The sequence below is a fragment of the Vombatus ursinus genome, unplaced genomic scaffold, assembly GCF_900497805.2.
Source record: "Vombatus ursinus unplaced genomic scaffold, bare-nosed wombat genome assembly UNPS02014839.1, whole genome shotgun sequence".
NCBI classification, from domain to species: Eukaryota; Metazoa; Chordata; class Mammalia; order Diprotodontia; family Vombatidae; genus Vombatus; species Vombatus ursinus.
The window spans coordinates 4,692,663-4,711,451 of NW_020954617.1; the positions used below are offsets into that span (position 1 = coordinate 4,692,663).

The window sequence follows — 18,789 nt, forward strand, 5'->3', positions numbered from 1 at the left end:
TCTTATAATTACTTACTTCTTCGGTTCTATTTCCTAGTGCTTATTTAGAATCATAGAATTTTTAGGTTTGGGTGGGATCTTAGGGAACATTTAGTCCAACTTCATTTTACAGAAGAAACTGAGTCCCAGTAAAGTAAGGTTCTATAATTAGCAAAACCCAGGATTATTATTCCAAATCCATAGCACTCTTACCATGATACAATGACACATCCTGCTGGAAGAATCACTATCCATGGCTGTTAAGAGTAGTTTATTAATACTAGGGACTATTTCTTCTGAATACACTTGGGTTTGCTTTGTCAGTGTTTGAAAAGATTGCCACTTTACTGATGTATTTCTAATGACATTGCCAGAATTAATAGAGTTCAGTTTTCCTGGGAAAGGACGTTCCTTTGGAATGATTCCATGTTGCATATTCCATAGTATATTTTACTTTGTTAAAAAAGACAACTGCCTTAAGTAACTTTAAACCACACAATAGCTCATTTACATTCTTTAGGGTTCCCTGATTCAGTTCTAGCCTTTTGTTTTTGTTCCCCCATAGTAAGCATCCCTTCACTTATTATCTGTTGTTCAAGAATCTTGTTATTGTTTATGTGAAGTTTAAATTTTGCCACAGAATTTCAATAGTGGCATAGAGAATGTAGAAATTATGTTTCTGAAGCTCTGCAGATTGAAACAATATGGAATCAGCATAGCCCCAAGCAAACATAAGGAGAGAGATGTCAAGGTATAAGTCTCCCTCACCTCCATCACACACACACACACACACACACACCCTTTTTATAATTCTTTTTGCCTCTCTTAAGAGATACTAAAAGTGTGAACTGAGACTAAGTATTTGTACCTCTACCATCTGACTGTGTTTGCATTGAAATTCTTTACTCCTAATTGGACCTCTGAATTGAAAAAACCTTTTACAGCCCTGGCAGTAATCTACTTCCTGACTTTGGCCTGTACTGGGAAAGGGTTACTTCCTACTGAATAACTGAGGCTGCTGATTCTCTTTATGTACTGGTAGTCAGTTCTTGTTTTGTGCTTGGCATGTATAATTAGGGGAGAATTACTGATGTACTTAGCAAGGCATAATTTATGAATTTGTTAAAAGCTACATAATGTCATGGCAACCGATTTAATGTACTTCTTTGTCACTGGGCAGCTGATTGACATACTGATGTCAGATTCCACACCATCTTCAGCTGGGAGAAGAAATCTCTTGACCTTTTGTTAACAGCTGAGAGAAATGAGTAAGACAATGTGCAACAATCAAAGATAACTTCAGTTAATTTTTTTTTTTAAATATGGGTTTGAAAAGGTGGACAAGGAAGAAGAAGAGATGCAGGAAGTTTTGGATCTTTAACTCATTGGCTAAGATTTTGACTAAGATTCATTCTATGTCACCCTATATTAGATTTTCATTTTCAAGGTTTTTCTGAAATGCCAGTGTTTAGCCTGCTTATTTAATGTAATATAATGGATTTTTCAATATTCTTGAAATAAAATTAGTTTTTTATAAGTAAAACAATAAAGTCTATATAACAAAAGGAGTTGTTTTGTGACATTTTTAAAAAAATATTGTCTCTGTCCAAATGCCTAACACATTGACAACCATTATACCTTCTTTCCTTCTTTCAGTTAGGGTTAAGTGACTTGCCCAGAATCACACAGCTAGTGTCTATGACTGGACTTGAACTCAAGTCCTTTATCTACTGTGCCACCTAACTGCCCCTCTGCCTCTATTAGAACTTAGTATGAGGATATGATAGTTAGAAGAAGAGCAAGTATGAAGAAAATGTGATAGGCCTGAAAATTTTTAGTGTAGAGTCTTAAAGCCATCCCTAATCCCTTAGATTCCTCTAACCAAATCTTTTTGCTTAATGCAGTATGATGATGGTTATTCATGGAGCATTGAGGGAAGTAGAGGCTAAAGACCAGTAATATCAGATACTGGCAGATGTTGTTCATTATCTGTATGTTTTCTTTCTCCCTTTGATCTACCCTAATTATTTCCTTTATTTAAAAAAACAAAGTTGTAGCTTTAATTGTTAACTCTTAATTTTTATATCATCTTTATTCCTGTATCTTTCCTTCCCCCTTTCTATCCAGAGAGAAATAAATTAATTCAGCAAGATAAACCAATACAGCAACTAGGTTTGAGGGTATACGCAGGTTTAAACATCCAGAGTCTCTCATTTCTTCCAATAAGGGATGAGGGGGAAGTTGGGGGTGGTGGGAGGAGAGGGCACATTTTATCTTCTCTTCTTCAAGGCTTCCAACCTTATCATTCCACCAAAAGTGCTTTCTCCAACTTACCAGCGACATCTTAATTGCCAAATCCAGTAGCTTTTTCTCAATCCTTATTCTCCTTAACCCTTCTGCAGCCTTTGACATGGTTAATTATCATCTTCTCCTTGACACTCTCTCTAGGTTTTTTGGGCACCATTCTCTCCTGGTTCTGTCCATCAGTCCCTCCCATTCTAAAGTTCCAACCAAATGACACATTTCTTCCACCGTGCCCTTTAGAATGCCTGTTTCATAAACAACAAACTTCCCTTTATCCTAAATTTTTTTTTCCCCTTTCCTGTTCCTTTCCTCTTCTAGCTGTTACTGAACCTGGCTTCTTCTCAGTCTCCTCTGTCAGATACTCATCCAGACCAAGCACTCTAACCATAGATGTCATTCAGGGTTCTCTCTTGGGCCCTCTTCTCTTCTGCCTGTGATCTCATCAGCTCCTCTCCAGCTGCCTTTCAGACATCTCAAACTGCATGTCCAGTGGACATCTTTAACTCAACATGTCCAAAACAGAATTCATTATCTTTACCCCTGGACCTCCCCCTTTCTGACTTCCTTATTACTATCAAGGGCAACCCTATCCTCCCAGTCCCTCAGACTTGCAACCTAGTTGTAATCCTTTATTCTTCACTGTCTCTTACAGCCCCCTGCCTATGTCAGTCTGTCACCAGGGCCTGTTGATTTCACCTCTGCAACATCTCTTATATGTTCCTTTCTCTCCTCTGACACTGCTACCACTCTAGTGCAGGTCCTCACCATCTCATGCCCAGACTATTGCAGTAGCCTGCTAGTTGGTCTGCTGTCCCAAATCTCTTCTCACCCTAATCCTTCCTCCATTCAGCCACTAAAGTGTTTTCCCTAAAATGCAGGTCCAACCATGTCTTTCCCTGATCTTAGAACTTGGTTAGACATTGAAGACACCAAGACCATCCACTATGTCCCAGGACGTCACCAGTCATCCTGACTTTTGTCTTGCCACTGGACTTCAGTGTCTCTGGAAGAGAGACTGAGGCTGATGACTTTGTGAAGCTTTGCCTCACTTAAATCCAATTCACGCACAAGTCCTAACATATTTTTTGATGTCATTGGTCCTTCTAGGAAATGAAGGACAAACAGCAAGAAGTGGCTCTCTGTGGCCTACAGGATCAAATAAAAAATCCTCTGTTTGGTGTTGAAAATCTGTCATAATCTAGCCCCCTCCTAACTTTTCAGTTTTATATCTTATTCCTCAACACATACTCTTTGATCTAGTGACACTGGCCTCTTGACTCTTCCACGTTCAAGACAGTCCATCTCTCTTCTCTGGGCATTCTCTTTTGCTGTCCCCCCTGTGCCTGGAATGCCCTCCCTCCTAATCTCTGCCTACTGACCTCCCTGGCTTCCTTTAAGTCTCAACTAAAATCCCATCTTTTACAGGAAGATTTCCCCATCCCTTCAATTCTAGTGCTTTCTCTCTTACTTTTTCCCCCTATTTATCCTATATACAGCTTATTTGTACATGTTTATTTGCATTCTCTCTTCCCCATTAGATTGTGAGCTCCTTGAGGGCAGGGGCTAACTTTTGCATCTTTTTCTATCCCCAGTTTAATGACTGACTTACCTCTACCATTAATACCTTTCACAATTAGGCAACTCATTTCACCTTTCTTAGTCAGTTTTCTCGTCTTTTTGAATATCTTTGTTTAAGGGGCTAGATGTTCACTGAGGCAAAGTCCCTTCCAGCTCTCCATTTATGATCTCAAGAACTAGAGTTTTACTTCAAAGGTTTGTTCAAGCAAATAATGCTTGAGTCTAATTCCTCCTAATGTGTCATCTCTTTGTTGATTGTTTCCTTTATCTTGTATATTTTTTGTATGTAGTTGTTTCCATGTTTCCTGATAATGCTTGTAGTACATAGTTCGTGGATTTGTTTTAAGGAAAGTGCTTTATAAACTGTAAAATGTAGTTTAAATGCATTATTTTTGTTGTTTCCAATAAAGTAACTAAACCAATCCTTACGTGTTTGGAAGCGCCCCGCCCCCTTTTAAACTGGTCTTGCGACTGATGCAATTTGGCAGTCTACTGAAGAAGAATTCTAAATTGAGGCAATCTGGAATCAGGTTTCATTATTTTAAATGTTGCCTGTTTGAGGGGTGATGTCAGAGTAAGACTCGAATGCATATAGGATGTACTCATATCTTTCTTTCCCTTGGATTGCATTTGCTTCCATTTGGATCCATGCTTCAGAAATAGTTGGCTTTCCACCAACTTTTTCCTTTGTTCATTTATAGTTTGTCTTCCTGGGAGTCCACCTCGTATAGTGGAAAGAATAATTGGTTTATAGTTAGAAGAAGTGTGATTTGAATCCGGGCTCTGCTGTGTGATCTTAGGCAGGTCATTTCTTCTCTCTGAGTCCCAAGCTCCTTCATGTATGAAACAAGGGGATTTCAATTAGATATTTTGTAGGCTCCATTCCAGCTCTAAATTTTATGATTTTCTCAGCTTACAAAGTCACAGGATTTGAGAGTTAGAGGGAACCTCAGCAAACATTTAGTTCAACCCATATCCATAAGTAATTTCTTTTGTGACATAGCCTGACAGATGAGTATCCAATCTCTGCTTGAAGATTTCTAGTGAGGGGAATTCTATTACTTCAAAGCAACTGCTACTATTTCTCATAATTTATATCTAATTTATTATTGTTTAAATCATAATTAATTCAGGTGTGTCTTTTTTTTTTAAATCAAGCTTCAGTTTCCTTCTTTATGATGTCTATCCATTGTTCCTAGTTGTGCCTTTTGGCATCAAACAGAACAAATCTAATTCCCCATTCACATAAATAACCCTTCAGATACTTGAAGGTATCTGTCATCTCTCCCCCCTTGGTTTTCTATTCTTCACCAGCTATGCCTAGTTCCTTCACTTGATCCTCATATGTCATGGACTCAAAGAGTCCTTGCCATCCTGGTTTCCCTCCTATAGACATTATCCGACTTAGTGTCGTTCCTCAATTGTGTCCATTAGTCATCTAGCTTTTATTAAACATCTACTGTGTTCCAGGCATTGTGGTAAGTGCTGAGATACCCAGAGTAAACACTGCAGATTCTCCAGATTACAGACTATCATCTCCTTCTTGGGAGCTTTGCCTTTCTGGAGCTAGTGATCATGTTAGCCTTTTTGCCTACCACATCACATGCTGACTTATGTTTAATTTTTAGTCCACTAAAACCCCTAGATCTTCTTCAGACAGACTGCTGTTTAAACATTCCTTCCTCCTATCTTGGATTTGTAAAGTTGATTTTTTTTTTAAATCCACCTGTAAAGACTTTACATTTGTTCCTATGGAATCTCATCTTACTCAATTCAGGCTCAGCATTCAGTTCAATTCAATAAACATTTATTAAGTGCCGGTGCTAATTAAGCATTAGGGATACGAATAAAAAAAATTAGAGACAGCCCTCAAGAAACTTGCAATCTAAGTGGGGAAGACAGCACACAGAAGAAAGCTGGAGTGCAGAGGATTACTGAAGGACAATGAAGGTTCCCTAGCATGGGAGTATCTTTTTTACATGGAATTGAGACCAAGCAGAGCCAAAGATGGAAAATTCAAATATGTTAGCTATGTCTCACAGCTTTGTGTCATCTATAATTTTGATGTACATACCAACTATATCTTTATCTAAGTAATACATAAAGAAGTGAGCAGAACCTGGACAAGAATTTATGCTGTAATAGAAACAGTGTTAAAACAAATAACTTCGAAAGAATCAGTTGTGTTGATCAGCACAATGCTCAACCGTGATTCCAAAAGGTCTGATGATAATGCATGCTACCTACTTCCTGACGGAGAGATGATAGATTAATTGTACAAAAGGAGACACCATTTTGGACATGGCCAAATCAAGAATTAAATAAGTATATTTGTTATAAGGGTTTATTTGTTTGTTTTTAATGTTGAGGTATAAGGTGAAATAGAGAGAAAGCAAATACTTGTTAATTGGGAAAAAAAATTAACTAAATATTACCATGCACTTTATATTTGTGTGTGTGTGTGTATGTGTGTGTGCTCATAGTGTATATTGTTTTCTTGGCTCTGCTCACTTTTCTTTATATTAGATCATATAAATAACACTTATTATAGAATTATGTAAGTGAATAGATTCGTATTTTCATGTCCTGTGCAGTTCTTGGTCGTGTGTTTAAATAAGACCTCCATTGAGGAGCCACTCTTTGTGGGTCTTCTAAGATTTCAGGGGTGGGAGGGAATACTACATACCAGTAAAAATAGGACTTTTTACACAGGGAATAGAATTTCTCACAAGTCATTTATTTTTAACCCTTCCCAGAGGAAAATAAAATCATACTCATGAATATTATTTTCAAACTATCCCCCCTTCCATTAATTAAAAACAAAACACAAATCCTAAAGCATTATCAGTACAGAAATGACAAAGTATTTTCTATTCTATTAGATAATTTTGAATGTTTTTGCATTGGGCATACCACACATGAGGGCAGGATTCCATTTATTCCATTTTTATTTCAGATAATTTTGCATTTCCCAAATTCAACTAGAAGTAGGCTAAGAAAAAAGATGTGCAAGGATGGCATTTTGAGAAATTTAAGTGATATTAGTGATTTTTTAAAATTGTTAGGTCTAAAATTTTAGAGCCTAGTTTTTGTTTTCAGAAAGTAGGGAAATATTTTGTCTTTTAGCCAGAGGAGTTCAGCCTTGTTTGGTCTTCTAATAGATAATTTGCTGCTGGCTTTTATATATGTGGGAAAGAATGCATCTCTACCCCCCAAGGATCTTGATTCTTGGTTTCTTAGCATTTAAGATCATTGATCTGTTTTTTTTTTGGGGGGGGGGAAGGCAGGACTAGAGGCAAAGAGGAAATTTTGTCATCTGTAAGTTCTCATTGTTGTCATTCTGTTTGGCTGAACTTTTAAACCTACATCTGGTGCTCATTGGCTTGTCTTCTGTGTTGCAGAAATATTGCTGAGGCTCTTGTCAGCAAAGGACTGGCAACAGTGATCCGCTATAGGCAGGATGATGACCAGAGGTCTTCCCACTATGATGAACTGCTTGCTGCCGAGGCCAGGTAAGATGGAGTAATTTTTTTTCCCACCAAAATTTAGGAATGTGAAGCCACTCTTATTTCGATCCTACATAAAACAAATCATATTTTAAAAACAATGTAAGTTCTTGATATGATTAATACTATTATTTACCACTGGGCTCTACTTATACATACATACACATACATACATGAATATGCGTGTGCGCACACACACACACACACACACACACACACTACATTTTATCTTCTTTACCAACCAGAAGCTGCTAATCCTCAATGCTTATTTTTCACCTATAAACCTTGTGTCATGTCTAGAGGAAATGAAAACATTTAAGAAATGAGTTTTGTCTTCACACTTCTGACAGCTGGCAGGAGAGTGTTTAAGAAAGCCTGTGACATTTCACCAGTGCACTTTTTCCTGTGGCTAAGCACCCCAAGGGTATTCAGATGATATGGTACCATTTCCTGGAATTGACAGACCTTAAGAACCATTCCCAAGGAGATTCATGTCACTTGATCCCAGTAGCAATTGAGTTCATGCTTCTAATAAGTGAGGTACTTTGGGGAACCACCTTGAACAATACAACAAAATGCTTGGCTCCATCCAAAATTTAACATTTTTGGTGCAAGTTATTGGTAAGACCTGTCAGAGATAGAAAAGCTACTGTCCTTCACTTAATATAACAGACAGTTCAGATGACATAAGGTCTGTTTAATTGTTAGAGGGATGTTCTTGTCCAAATAAGTCATAAAGAGGAGAAATAAACCTGGGCATGTGATATCCAAACTAGATTTAAGACTTTGCAATTGGCAGTGTTTTTCTTGCTTTTAGGCCCAGAAGGTTATTCTGGGCTTTGACATTTTCTTCTAAGGCCATGCCACGTATTGATAAATAGATTATCTCTGGGTTGTCACGAAAAATGTCAGCCAAGCAGTCGGTCTGTCAGGAATCTCTGTTGTTTTTGGACTTTGTCTAGTGGACTTTTCCCAGAGGAGTGGTAAGAGTCTGATTCTTGGGTGGACACAAGGGAATAGGAAATCATCATTTTGTTTATTCAACATTTACCAGTGCCATTAATGAACACTGTGTGAAAGGCAGCCCAAGTTTTCTTCCTTTTGGATATTGGGTGGGATTGTGTGTTCTCAATTTGTAGAGAAAAAGAGATAATGGTATTGGATCCATGTATATCTCATTTGTTCTGATTAGCAGAAAAATGATTGTAAGCTATTATGAGTGTGAAAGATACCAAGAGAGGATTAGAGATCATTATAGGAGTATGCCCAGTATACTGGTGAACTTTTGAAAGAATTTATAAGTCACTTTTGAAAAAAAAAAAAAAGAATAATTTAAGAGTTAGGAAAATTGGAAGCATGGTGATAATTTTCAGGACTCCACCAAAGATTGAGGATGAATAATCTTTTCATATTGCTTTTAGAAGTAGTTATGTTATACTATTATGTTTAACAAATATGCACAGGCATTGCAGATTTTAAATTTTATTTTAATAAAGAAGATTTTTGATGTTTGTTCACTGAAGCTCAACTCCTTGGAAATAGTTGTGTTGCTTCATTTAGACAGACTGATGATGGAGAAACCTGCTTCAGAGTTATTGTCTTGAGTCCAGGTTGCACTAAATGAGGATACTTTAGTCTTTCTTACTTGACAGGCAATGAGGTTCTCAAAATGAGTAGGCCCAGCCATTGTGTGTTACAAAAGTTTTTCTTCTGGAGTATTGTGTCAGTAAAACACATGAAGTGATGATTCTCAAACCCCAAAAGTGTGAAGCTAATAGAACATTGAAGTTTTATAAACTAGGAAAGACAGGGACAATTGGCCAGACCAAATTCTATGTGATAATGTGTTAAAATGGGATCGTGCAGATGCATGGTGTGGTGTAATATAAAATACCACTGAGCTAGAAATTAGCAGACTGCCACCAACTGACTGTATGGTCTTAGATAAATTGCTTAACTTCTTTAGTACTCAGTTTTTTCATCTCACAAATGACAGGATTGAGCCAAATAGGTTTCCACCATACCATTTACTCCTGAGAGTCTAGGAAAGAAAAATCAGTATCCCTCTCAATACCAATCACTTCCTATCTCCCTAGTCTTGGCATTTTAGTTTTAGGCACCCCTACCCCTACCGCCATGCTATCTCCCACTCTGACCTTTATTATTCTTCTTAGTGCCACGTCCCAGTGCATGTCTCACTAAGTGTCACATCACTTCATTTATTTTTTTTTTTAGTTGATTCTACTGCCCCATGCTTCGTTTGGGATTATTTTTCCTGAGTTGTCTTAGCTACGTTCTCTGAATTGAACTTTTACCTTCTAATTTTTTGCCTTCATCTCTGAGGCCTTAGCACCTCCCTGCTTAGTGTCCTCTGAAGATCTCATTAGTGAGTTGTTTACTTCTTTTCTTAGGCCTTGAATAGAGCCCCTAAACGGGAACAGGTTTGGATCAGACCCTATAGCTTCCTGATGCATGGTCTGTCACTTAACTAACTGCCTCTCTTTCACCCTTTAAAAATCTTTATTGATTATGTTCTGATCCAAGGCAATTTGAATTAATTTACCAAGAAAAATTTCATGAGGTGCTGTAACCAGTTATTAGCAAGGCCAAATTAATGACATCTACTATATTGCTATCAAGCATTCTTTCAGAAACTCTTTGGGAAAATAATCGAGAGGTTTCAGGGAAAGGTCTTCATTTATATTCCCTAGGCCTCAGAGCTGTGACAGTTCATTACTAAAGATAGCTTTGACCTCCCTCCTTGCTTAGTGGTCTTCTTCCATGCTTACCCTTGATTATGCCAGTGATTATGCACTATGCTTCTCTGTAGACTACTTTCCAGAATACTTTGTGTCCATTAATTCTTTTAGAAGAACATGGTAAACTCGGGTAAAGAGCAACCAGTTAACTTGTCTCTCTGTTTGGGTCAGTGCAGCTGGCTCCACAGTAAGCATGGGAGTCGATGTGCTTCCTAGGGGTTTGGGGGTTGTTGTTTTCTCCGGCCTGATCTGCCAACTCTTCCTGTCTTACACTGATGGGAGCTCAGGGAGAGATGAGCAGTGAGCACTTTGGGAGATGACAGAAAGAAGAATATTACTGCCAATTTACAGCTGGCTCAATGTTTTTAAGTGCACACACCTGCATGCTGGAAACTAGCACGTGCTCATTTCTACCTGTAGACCTTTTTTAGAACCCTTCTTTATTCAAGTGCTTTGCAGTTTTTTGGAAACCTTCACTAAACCTGCACTGCAGTTTGCCTAAAGCCATCTCTCTCCTTATTTAAAAGACAAACAAAACACAAAATTCCCAAATGATGGCCTTCCTTTTTTGGCTCACTTGTCTTTTGCCAGCTGCCTCTTCCCCCACTGCCTCATGTCCCGCCAAGATAAGGTTTTGCCATTTGCATGGACTCTTGGGTCTTTTTTCTCACATAGGCTCTGTTGAAAAGCCTTCCCACTTAACAACCTTCCTTTTGGAAGGGGAGGAGGGAAGACAGATGCCTGGTAGAGCTGAACCATACTTTTGCCAACAGTTCTCCTGAACTGTATGTCTCTATAAAACCTAAGAAAATGACCCCTATCTCCCATGTTAAGTTTTTCTATACATTTCCATCTACTATTTTGCTTTTCCATTATAGAGATCACATAGGATTTATTCTTGATTTTTTTTCTGCGTGCCTATTCTAGTTTTATGTTCTCAGACATTGCCAATCCTCCTAAAAAAGGAATTTTTAAGATTTTTTTTTTTTTTGGTGACAGAAACCCCTTTGGCAGTCTAATGAAACCTATGGACCCCTTCTCAGAATATTGTTTTTAAATGCATAAAAGAGGACACATAAGTTTACAAAAAGAAACCAATTACCATGGAATTCAGTTAGCAAAATATTTTGAAAATTCATTCACTCCTTGAAATCTGTTCATGAACCCCTGAGAGAAATGGGGAGTGGATCCTGTTACATGTACTAGAAACAAGCTTAAGAAACAGATTAAGAATCAGTCAGGGAATAAAATTTAGTACCCTTCTGGCTAACAGAATCAATATTAGAACCCTTCTTCCTTAGCCTTTCCAGACAGATAGCACATGCACACACACACACACACCACACTTGCCCTTCTCTTTCATTTCTCTACTCCATTCAATGTCTTTGTATTTCTTGTGCTCTGTTCAGTTTGCATTCTCTTCCTATAGATCTATGCTGTAATTTCTAGTATAATACATGTTACTTATGATCATCAGATTTAGCATGTGATAGGATGTCAATTATTTGGACACATTTCCTGTTTGTTTTGCTTTAAGCACCTCATGTGGAAGTTCTATTCCATTGTCAGTATGGTTTTCAATTCAATTAAAATCTGGCTAGATGTTTGCCTTTTTTTAAAGTAAGAAGGAACAATGGATTCTGCCTTTACATTTCTGAAGCTCCCAGTGGGTGAATTTTTTTTTTTAAAAAAGTAAAATTATTAGACCACTTCATGAGCTTTCCAGAAACCATTTCTCATTACAGAGAAATTGGCGTAAGGTTGATGGCAGTTAAGAAATGGAGCTTCTTCTAAGGACTCTTCCAACTCTAGATCCTGTAATTTTAGGATAAGAATATATGTTTGTATATTGCAGGATAAAAAGGTATCTTTTTATAATCCTGTGTCTGAGCCGATTTAAATACATTCTGGACATTTTATAAATCTATTAGCAGTATCTCGGGAAAAGAAGGTAGAGGGTTATAACCCCTTCATATTTTCCACTACAGTCTGTTCGTTGCCCAGCATGCTACATAGAGTAGCAGACACAGAAGTCTGTAGTTACATTGTCTACCATTGGGGGAGGCACACATAAGCCTGCCCAAATTTCAGCCTCCATTTGGCTCTTTTCTCCCCACGCCTGCTGGGAAGATTCTGTCTGCCTAAGGAGACATTTCTTCAGCCTCGTCCTTCAAAAGTAGAAAACTTGGTATTCTGCCATCCTGATACTCACACCCCAGTTTTTAATCACTAAAAGCCCCAGTCCTGATTTAGATCCTCAGAAAAAGTACCTTCTGGGGTTTTTTGTTTGTTTGGTTGGTTGGTTTTTTTTGTTTTGTTTTGTTTTTAGCCAGCTTAAAAGCTTCCTCAATTCTATAGATTGCTCTGTTCTTGAACCTCCAGCAAGAATTTGTTGGCCTCTCATAGATCCCTCAGGGACAAAGGTATAAATTTGTTAGTAACATTTTTTCCCTCAGGAGGACTCTGGTGTCAGCCAGCTGTTTGTGAGAGGAATTTATTTTCACACAAGATTTTGTTTTAGGTAGGGGTAGGAGATTGGGGGTGGGGATGGGAGTAAGGATGTGCATGTGGATGGGTTGGACCTTTTCATTTGTTCAAAGAATCCTTGTGGCACAGCATTCTTTTCCTTTCTGAGTCTTTAAAGTACAGTTAGGAGTGTGAGGGCAATAGAAACATTTAGGAAGGGAAATAGCTTCAGGATTTATGTAAAGTATGTGGTGGGAAGGAGAACTAGGCTGGGCTACATTCCCTGACTTGTTTGATAAAGGCAAAATCTGTTAATCTTCTTTACGAAAAGCAAGACCTATTTTCCTACATATTATAAGCTTACTCTGCTACCTTGCTGTCTTTGTGTTATAATAAAAATAGTGATGTAGACTAATTAATATGAATAATTTTATAATTTAGTCTGTAACATCTAACACAACAAATCTAATTTAGGAGAATGCAAATTCTACCAAGTGTACCCAACTATAATCAGGATTTTTTTTCTCCTTCATGCACCTCTATTCATTCTTTTCTACTGCATGTATTTGTCTTTTTCTTTTTTAACTTTTCTATCATTATCTTCTATGCTTCTATTAAGCACCATCTTCTTTTTCTGATATACTCTGAAAAAAACTTTTCACTGAACTATATTTTTTACTGGCATCATCTACCTCTCAGTCATTCTTTTTCTACAGCCTCTAGCTTTACCTTGACTAAAGTTTAATGGGCAAATTTTAAATCACCAATAATGTCTCAATTCTATCTGAACTGATAACTTCTTTTTTTAATTGCTACATTTTGTTTTAATGTAGAAAACAAACTTATAAAATATATTTCATGAAAAAAATTGAACAAACCAACTTAGAAGTGGGACAGCAAGTTGGTACAGTAGAAGGACTGATGGCTGCCTTTGGAGTTGAAGGACCTGGGTTCAAATCCTAACTCCCACTTCACTCTGTGGCCATGAACAACTCATTTAACCTCTCCGGGAGCTGGCCTGGATAAGTTCCCAACATTTCTTTCAGCTCTACATATATAATCCTATCATATGGTACTAATAAATTCATGTATTTAATAAATATAATTCATAAATGGTTTTTTAAAATTGAAAGATTTTGGACTGGTAAGAAGCCAGTAAAAAAGAATGGAGTTTGGGGTTTTTTTAGTTGTTCTTCTCATCATTCTCTTTCTAAATCTTAGACCTATACATACAATCCTCCTATATTGGGGGGGAGAGGGGAGGAGGAGATTTATGCAGTTTGGTGTCATTGTTGTGATAGTATTGATATGCCACATGGGTGTTTGTGAAGGATATTGGTATTGGGGAATAGGCAAGGATAAGTAGATGTAATAACAGGAAAATGTATTAAAAGGGGAAGTGGTTTCTTGATGCAGATAAATGTGAAAAAATGTAGCTCTTTCTTTCTTCAGAAAAGATGATGCACTCAACATCCAAATAGAAGCAATCAATCTGCATTTAAGGCAGTACAAATGGCCACTTCTTGAGCAGTGTAATATCTCCATTTCCAAATAGTTTTCTCCTTCAGGATATTAAGAATTGCTGCTCAGCTCCCTTCTTTAGCTGCTACTCTTCTTTCTCTATCTTTGCATTGCTTCTTTCTGAAAGGCAGCCCAAAATGCCTTTTTTGGTAGGATAGGGAAATGTATCTAAAGTCAGAATTCATCACATTCATTGGGCACCTTTGGTGAGGTCATATGGTGATCTTGCAGCGAGGTTTGGATTAACACCCAAAAGTTCTTATTTCCTGTTCTTCCGTGTAACCATTGCTGTCGTCTTCTAATTCTATGGATAATCTACATTACATTTCAGAAGTTATGTAATTCATCTTTATTTCCTTAAATATTGTTAATTTCTAGTAATCTTAACATGTACAGGAAGTTTCTTGCTTCAGGGTTCTCTTAGCTAAGTGGGTTTCACCATTTAAAAATTCTTATAGTATAGAAAAATCTTTAGTTACATTAACTAGGTGATTAAAAAGATTAAAGAGAAAGAATATATTAAAAAAACCTAAATATTGGAAAATATCCCTATAATAGGAAAATTATGTAAAATAAAGCTATGTCTCTCCCCATTTCATACATTTAGATTACTATATATCTTAGTATACCAGGAGTAAATCCTAGTGAAAAAGCGTAATTATGAGATATATCTCTGTCTCTTTCCCTTCCTTCCTTCTCTCCACACACCTCCACTCCCCAACACCCCCACCCCAGCCTACTCACAGAGGCATATGCTTAGGAGTAGAAACTCTGAGTCAAGTGGTATTGTCATTTTAGTTACTTTATTAATCAGCTAGATGATACAGTAAATAAGGACACTGGTCCTAGAGTCATTCATTCCAGCCTTAGAAACTTACTAGCTATGTGACCCCAGGCAAAACTTAAACTTTGTCTGCCTCAGTTTCCTCAAGGGTAAAATAGAAATAATAATAGAACCTACCTTGAAGGGCTGTTGTGAGAATCAAATGAGATTTATTAGCACAGTGCCTGACCCATAGTAGGTGCTTAATAAATGCTTTTTTCCTTCCTTTCTCTTTATAATTCTAAGTTTGTGCCAATTCACAGAGATGCCTAATCACAATGAAATGGGAGATTACTATCCTTTATACTTCTCCAACTTGTACATATCTTCTCATTCTGTTTCAATTTTGTCATGCCCTCTCATAAATCTTTCATAATGGATCTACCTAATACTCTGAATCCTGGTTTTTTGTTTTTGTCATTTTTAGAAAATTATTATTTAGTGATAGTAGATGGCACAATGATTAGGACACCAGGCCTAGAGTCAGAAAGACCTCAGATCAAATCCTGCCTCAAGATACTTACTAGCTATGTGACCTTGGGCAAGTCACTTAACCTCTGCCTTAGTTTCCTCTTCTATAAAATAATGGCACCTACTTCCCAGATTGTTGTGAGGATTAAATGAGATTATAATTGTAAAACACTTAGCACAGTGCCTGGCTCATAGTAAGTGCTATATAAATGTTAACTGTTATCATCATCATTGTCATCATCATCATCATCAAGAGATTGCTCCCTCTGTTATCCCAACTCCCTCACTTAGCTTCAATCTCTCCCTGTGTACTGGCTGTTTCTCCATTGCCCATGACTGTGTCTCCCCCATTATCAAAAAACCCTCACTGGATGGATGCAGTGATGGATCCTTCCATTCCTTCTAACTATGGTTTTATATCTCTTCTGCTCTTTGGAGCTAAACTCTTTGACGAGGCCATCTACAATAGGTGCCTCTATTTCCTTCCTCTCTTCTCATTCGCTTTTTAACTAACATTAACCTGGCTTCTGCCTTCATCATTCAACCTAAACACCACTCCAAAATTACCAGTGATCTCGTAACTGCCTTTTCTCAACTCCCGTTCTTCTTGACCTCTCTGCAGCCACTGACACTGTCAAATCACCCTCTTCTCCTTGATCCTCTCTTCTCTGTACATTTTCCAGGCACAATTCTCTGCTGATTCTACTCAGTTTCCTTTGCTAGATCGTATTCCAGATCTCACTCACAAACTGTGGACACAGTGGTCTATCCTGGGCCTTCTGCTCTTCTGCCTTTTCCCATTGGTGATGTCATTAGCTCTCATGTATTTAATTGCCATCTTTATGCTGATGATTCTCAAACCTACCTATCCTGCCCTAACCTGTCTGCTGACTTTCAGTCTTGCATCTCCAACTGCCTATTAGATATCTTGAACTGACAGACATCTTGAATTGAACATCCAGTAGACATTTTAAAGTCAACATGTCCTAAACAGAACTCATTTATCTTTTTCCTTGAACCCTCCCCCCTTCTAAACTTGTCTTTTACTATCAACAGCAAACAGCATCATCCCAGTCCCCCAGGCTCACAATCTAGGAATCCTCCTCAACAGCTCTTCACTGTCTTTTGCCCTCCATATCCAATCTGTTTCCAAGACGTTTTACTTTCACCTTTGCAATGTTTCTCAGGAACGCCCCCTTCTCTCCTCTGATAATGGCAGCCATCTTGATGCATGTCCTCATCTCCTCATATTTAGACTATTGCAATAACTTGCTGATTGGTCTGCGTGCTACAAGTCTCCTCCTACTCCAATTCATCCTCCATCAGCCACCAAAATGATTTTCCTAAAGCTGTAGTCTGACTGTGTGTACCCCTCTACTCTATAAATTTCAGTGGCTCCCTATTACAACTCCAGGTTCAAATACATTGGCATTGATCCCTGCCCCCAATTTTCTTTCCTTTCCCCCTCTCCCCTCTTACATGTATGTACTCTTCAATCCAATAACACTGGCTTTCTCGTTGTTCTACAAACAAGACACTCCATCTCGTGGTTCTAGGCATTTTCCCTGGCTATCCCCCATCCCTGCAATGTTCTCCCTTCTTACCTCCTCCTCCTGGCTTCCTTTAAGTCCCAACTAAAATCCTACCTTCAGGAAGCCTTTTCCATCCCTTCTTAATTCTATTGCCTTCTTATTTACTTTCTAATTATCCCATATATAGCGTGTTTGCACATATTTGTTTGCTTGTTGTTTCCCCACTAGATTGTGAACTACTCAAGAGCAGAGATTGTCTTTTGCCTCTTTTTGTATCCCCAGCATTTAATGCAGATACCTAATAAATGCTTATTGACTGACTGACTTTTAATAATACAAAAAGACAAAGCATCAGTGCTCTCCCTATCCATTTACATATGACTCTGGATAACAACTATGTGATATATAGTTACCTCAGAGTGTTTACAGCCCAGTACAGATATTGCTGGCAGCAGATGTCTACTCCTGTTGAATCAAAGATTCATAGAATTTTAGGGCTAGGAGGAACCCTTCTAGATTGCTCTTTGATTTTTAAGGTAGGGAAACCAAGTCCTAGTTGTTTCATTTATATATTGTTCTACCTAAAGATAATAATGAACACGATCAATTTTTTTAAAAGCAAAGAACAGAATTTTTACTACCAAATTAATATAATCCCACTCAGTAATGTTATTTAGGGATAACAGATTCCAACAATGATAAGAATATATCCATATTGAGAATACTCAGACTCTGTTAGGAATACCTCATTTGGAATTGCCTTCAGTTTCTGCATCATGTTCTTCTGAATATCTGCAGAAGTGGCAGTTTCTTTTGTCTTTTGAGGGGACTTTGGATTTTCTGCAAATAGCCAGTACTTTTCAATGCCAATTCTGATGAGTAAGGTCAGTAATTTGGCCGCAGACGCTCTTGTTGTTCAAAAACTCGTATTGAAGTAATGGAAAGTTTTTTTTTCTTTTTTTGGTGGCTCATAAATGTATTTAAAGTCGTTTCTCCACTTGTGGGGGCGGGGTTCTGAAAACATGGTAGAACAAAGCTGATGATTGGGCAGGTGCTTTGTTCTCATATGTGAGGACAGAGTGTTTTAATGAAAAGAATTAAATGGTTGTGGATGATTGGGCGTCAGTTCTTTACTCATTGCTCAATTCTTCCTGGTGGTTGGGAAGATCTGGGTCTCTGCTAGTCTTCTAAATAACTCTTTATTTTTCCTTTCTCCCCTTTTCTTCCTTCCTAGGTGCCTCCATCTTTAACTCTTTGGCTCTTTTGGCAACAATACTGTAGTATCTAATACATTGTTGCTTTAATAGGAGAAACTTATTTGATGATAACTCTTTTACCTTCCTGAAAGCTCAGTTGATGAGTGGTTAGAGAAGAGAATTTTTAGTAGGTATGTTTCTGATTCCTAGAGTGCCTGATCCCCTACCTTTGTCTTAATTTCTCAGGACTATAGTCAGAATAATAGTTAAATATAGATACTTCAGGGTTCTGTTTTGTATCATTGAAGATGTGAAACCTACTTTTAATTTTTCTCACCTTTAAAGGATACTTTTTAATCTAAATTACCTTATAAACCCTCGCAATGAATCTAAGTTCTCTTCTTCCCCTTCCTCCTTTCTCCCTTCTAGACTTGGTTGATTGTCCTTAAGGCTTCATGAATGTTTTGTTCAAAGCCTTAGACTTAAGATTGTATATTCACAGTTAGCGTTAGTAAATTACAGCAGATTCAGAGAATTCTCTCTTAAAGAGTGATGTTGAGTCTGTTTTCCAGTGAGTGCCAGTTGATTCATCTCATATAGGAAATGTCCTATAAGTTAAAAGAATTGTACTTATAAAGTGTAAGGCCCCTTACA

At 37.7% G+C, this 18,789-nt stretch overlaps 1 protein-coding gene across 1 annotated transcript in view; it reads left to right on the plus strand.

Moving 5' to 3' along the window:
- The window catches only part of SND1 (staphylococcal nuclease and tudor domain containing 1), a 439,872-nt gene that overhangs the window by 188,631 nt on the left and 232,452 nt on the right, over window positions 1–18,789 (plus strand). The window contains exon 12 of the mRNA XM_027840174.1: window positions 7,263–7,373. Within this exon, the coding sequence (XP_027695975.1) occupies window positions 7,263–7,373 (111 nt within the window). The remainder of the gene's footprint in view (window positions 1–7,262; window positions 7,374–18,789) is intronic.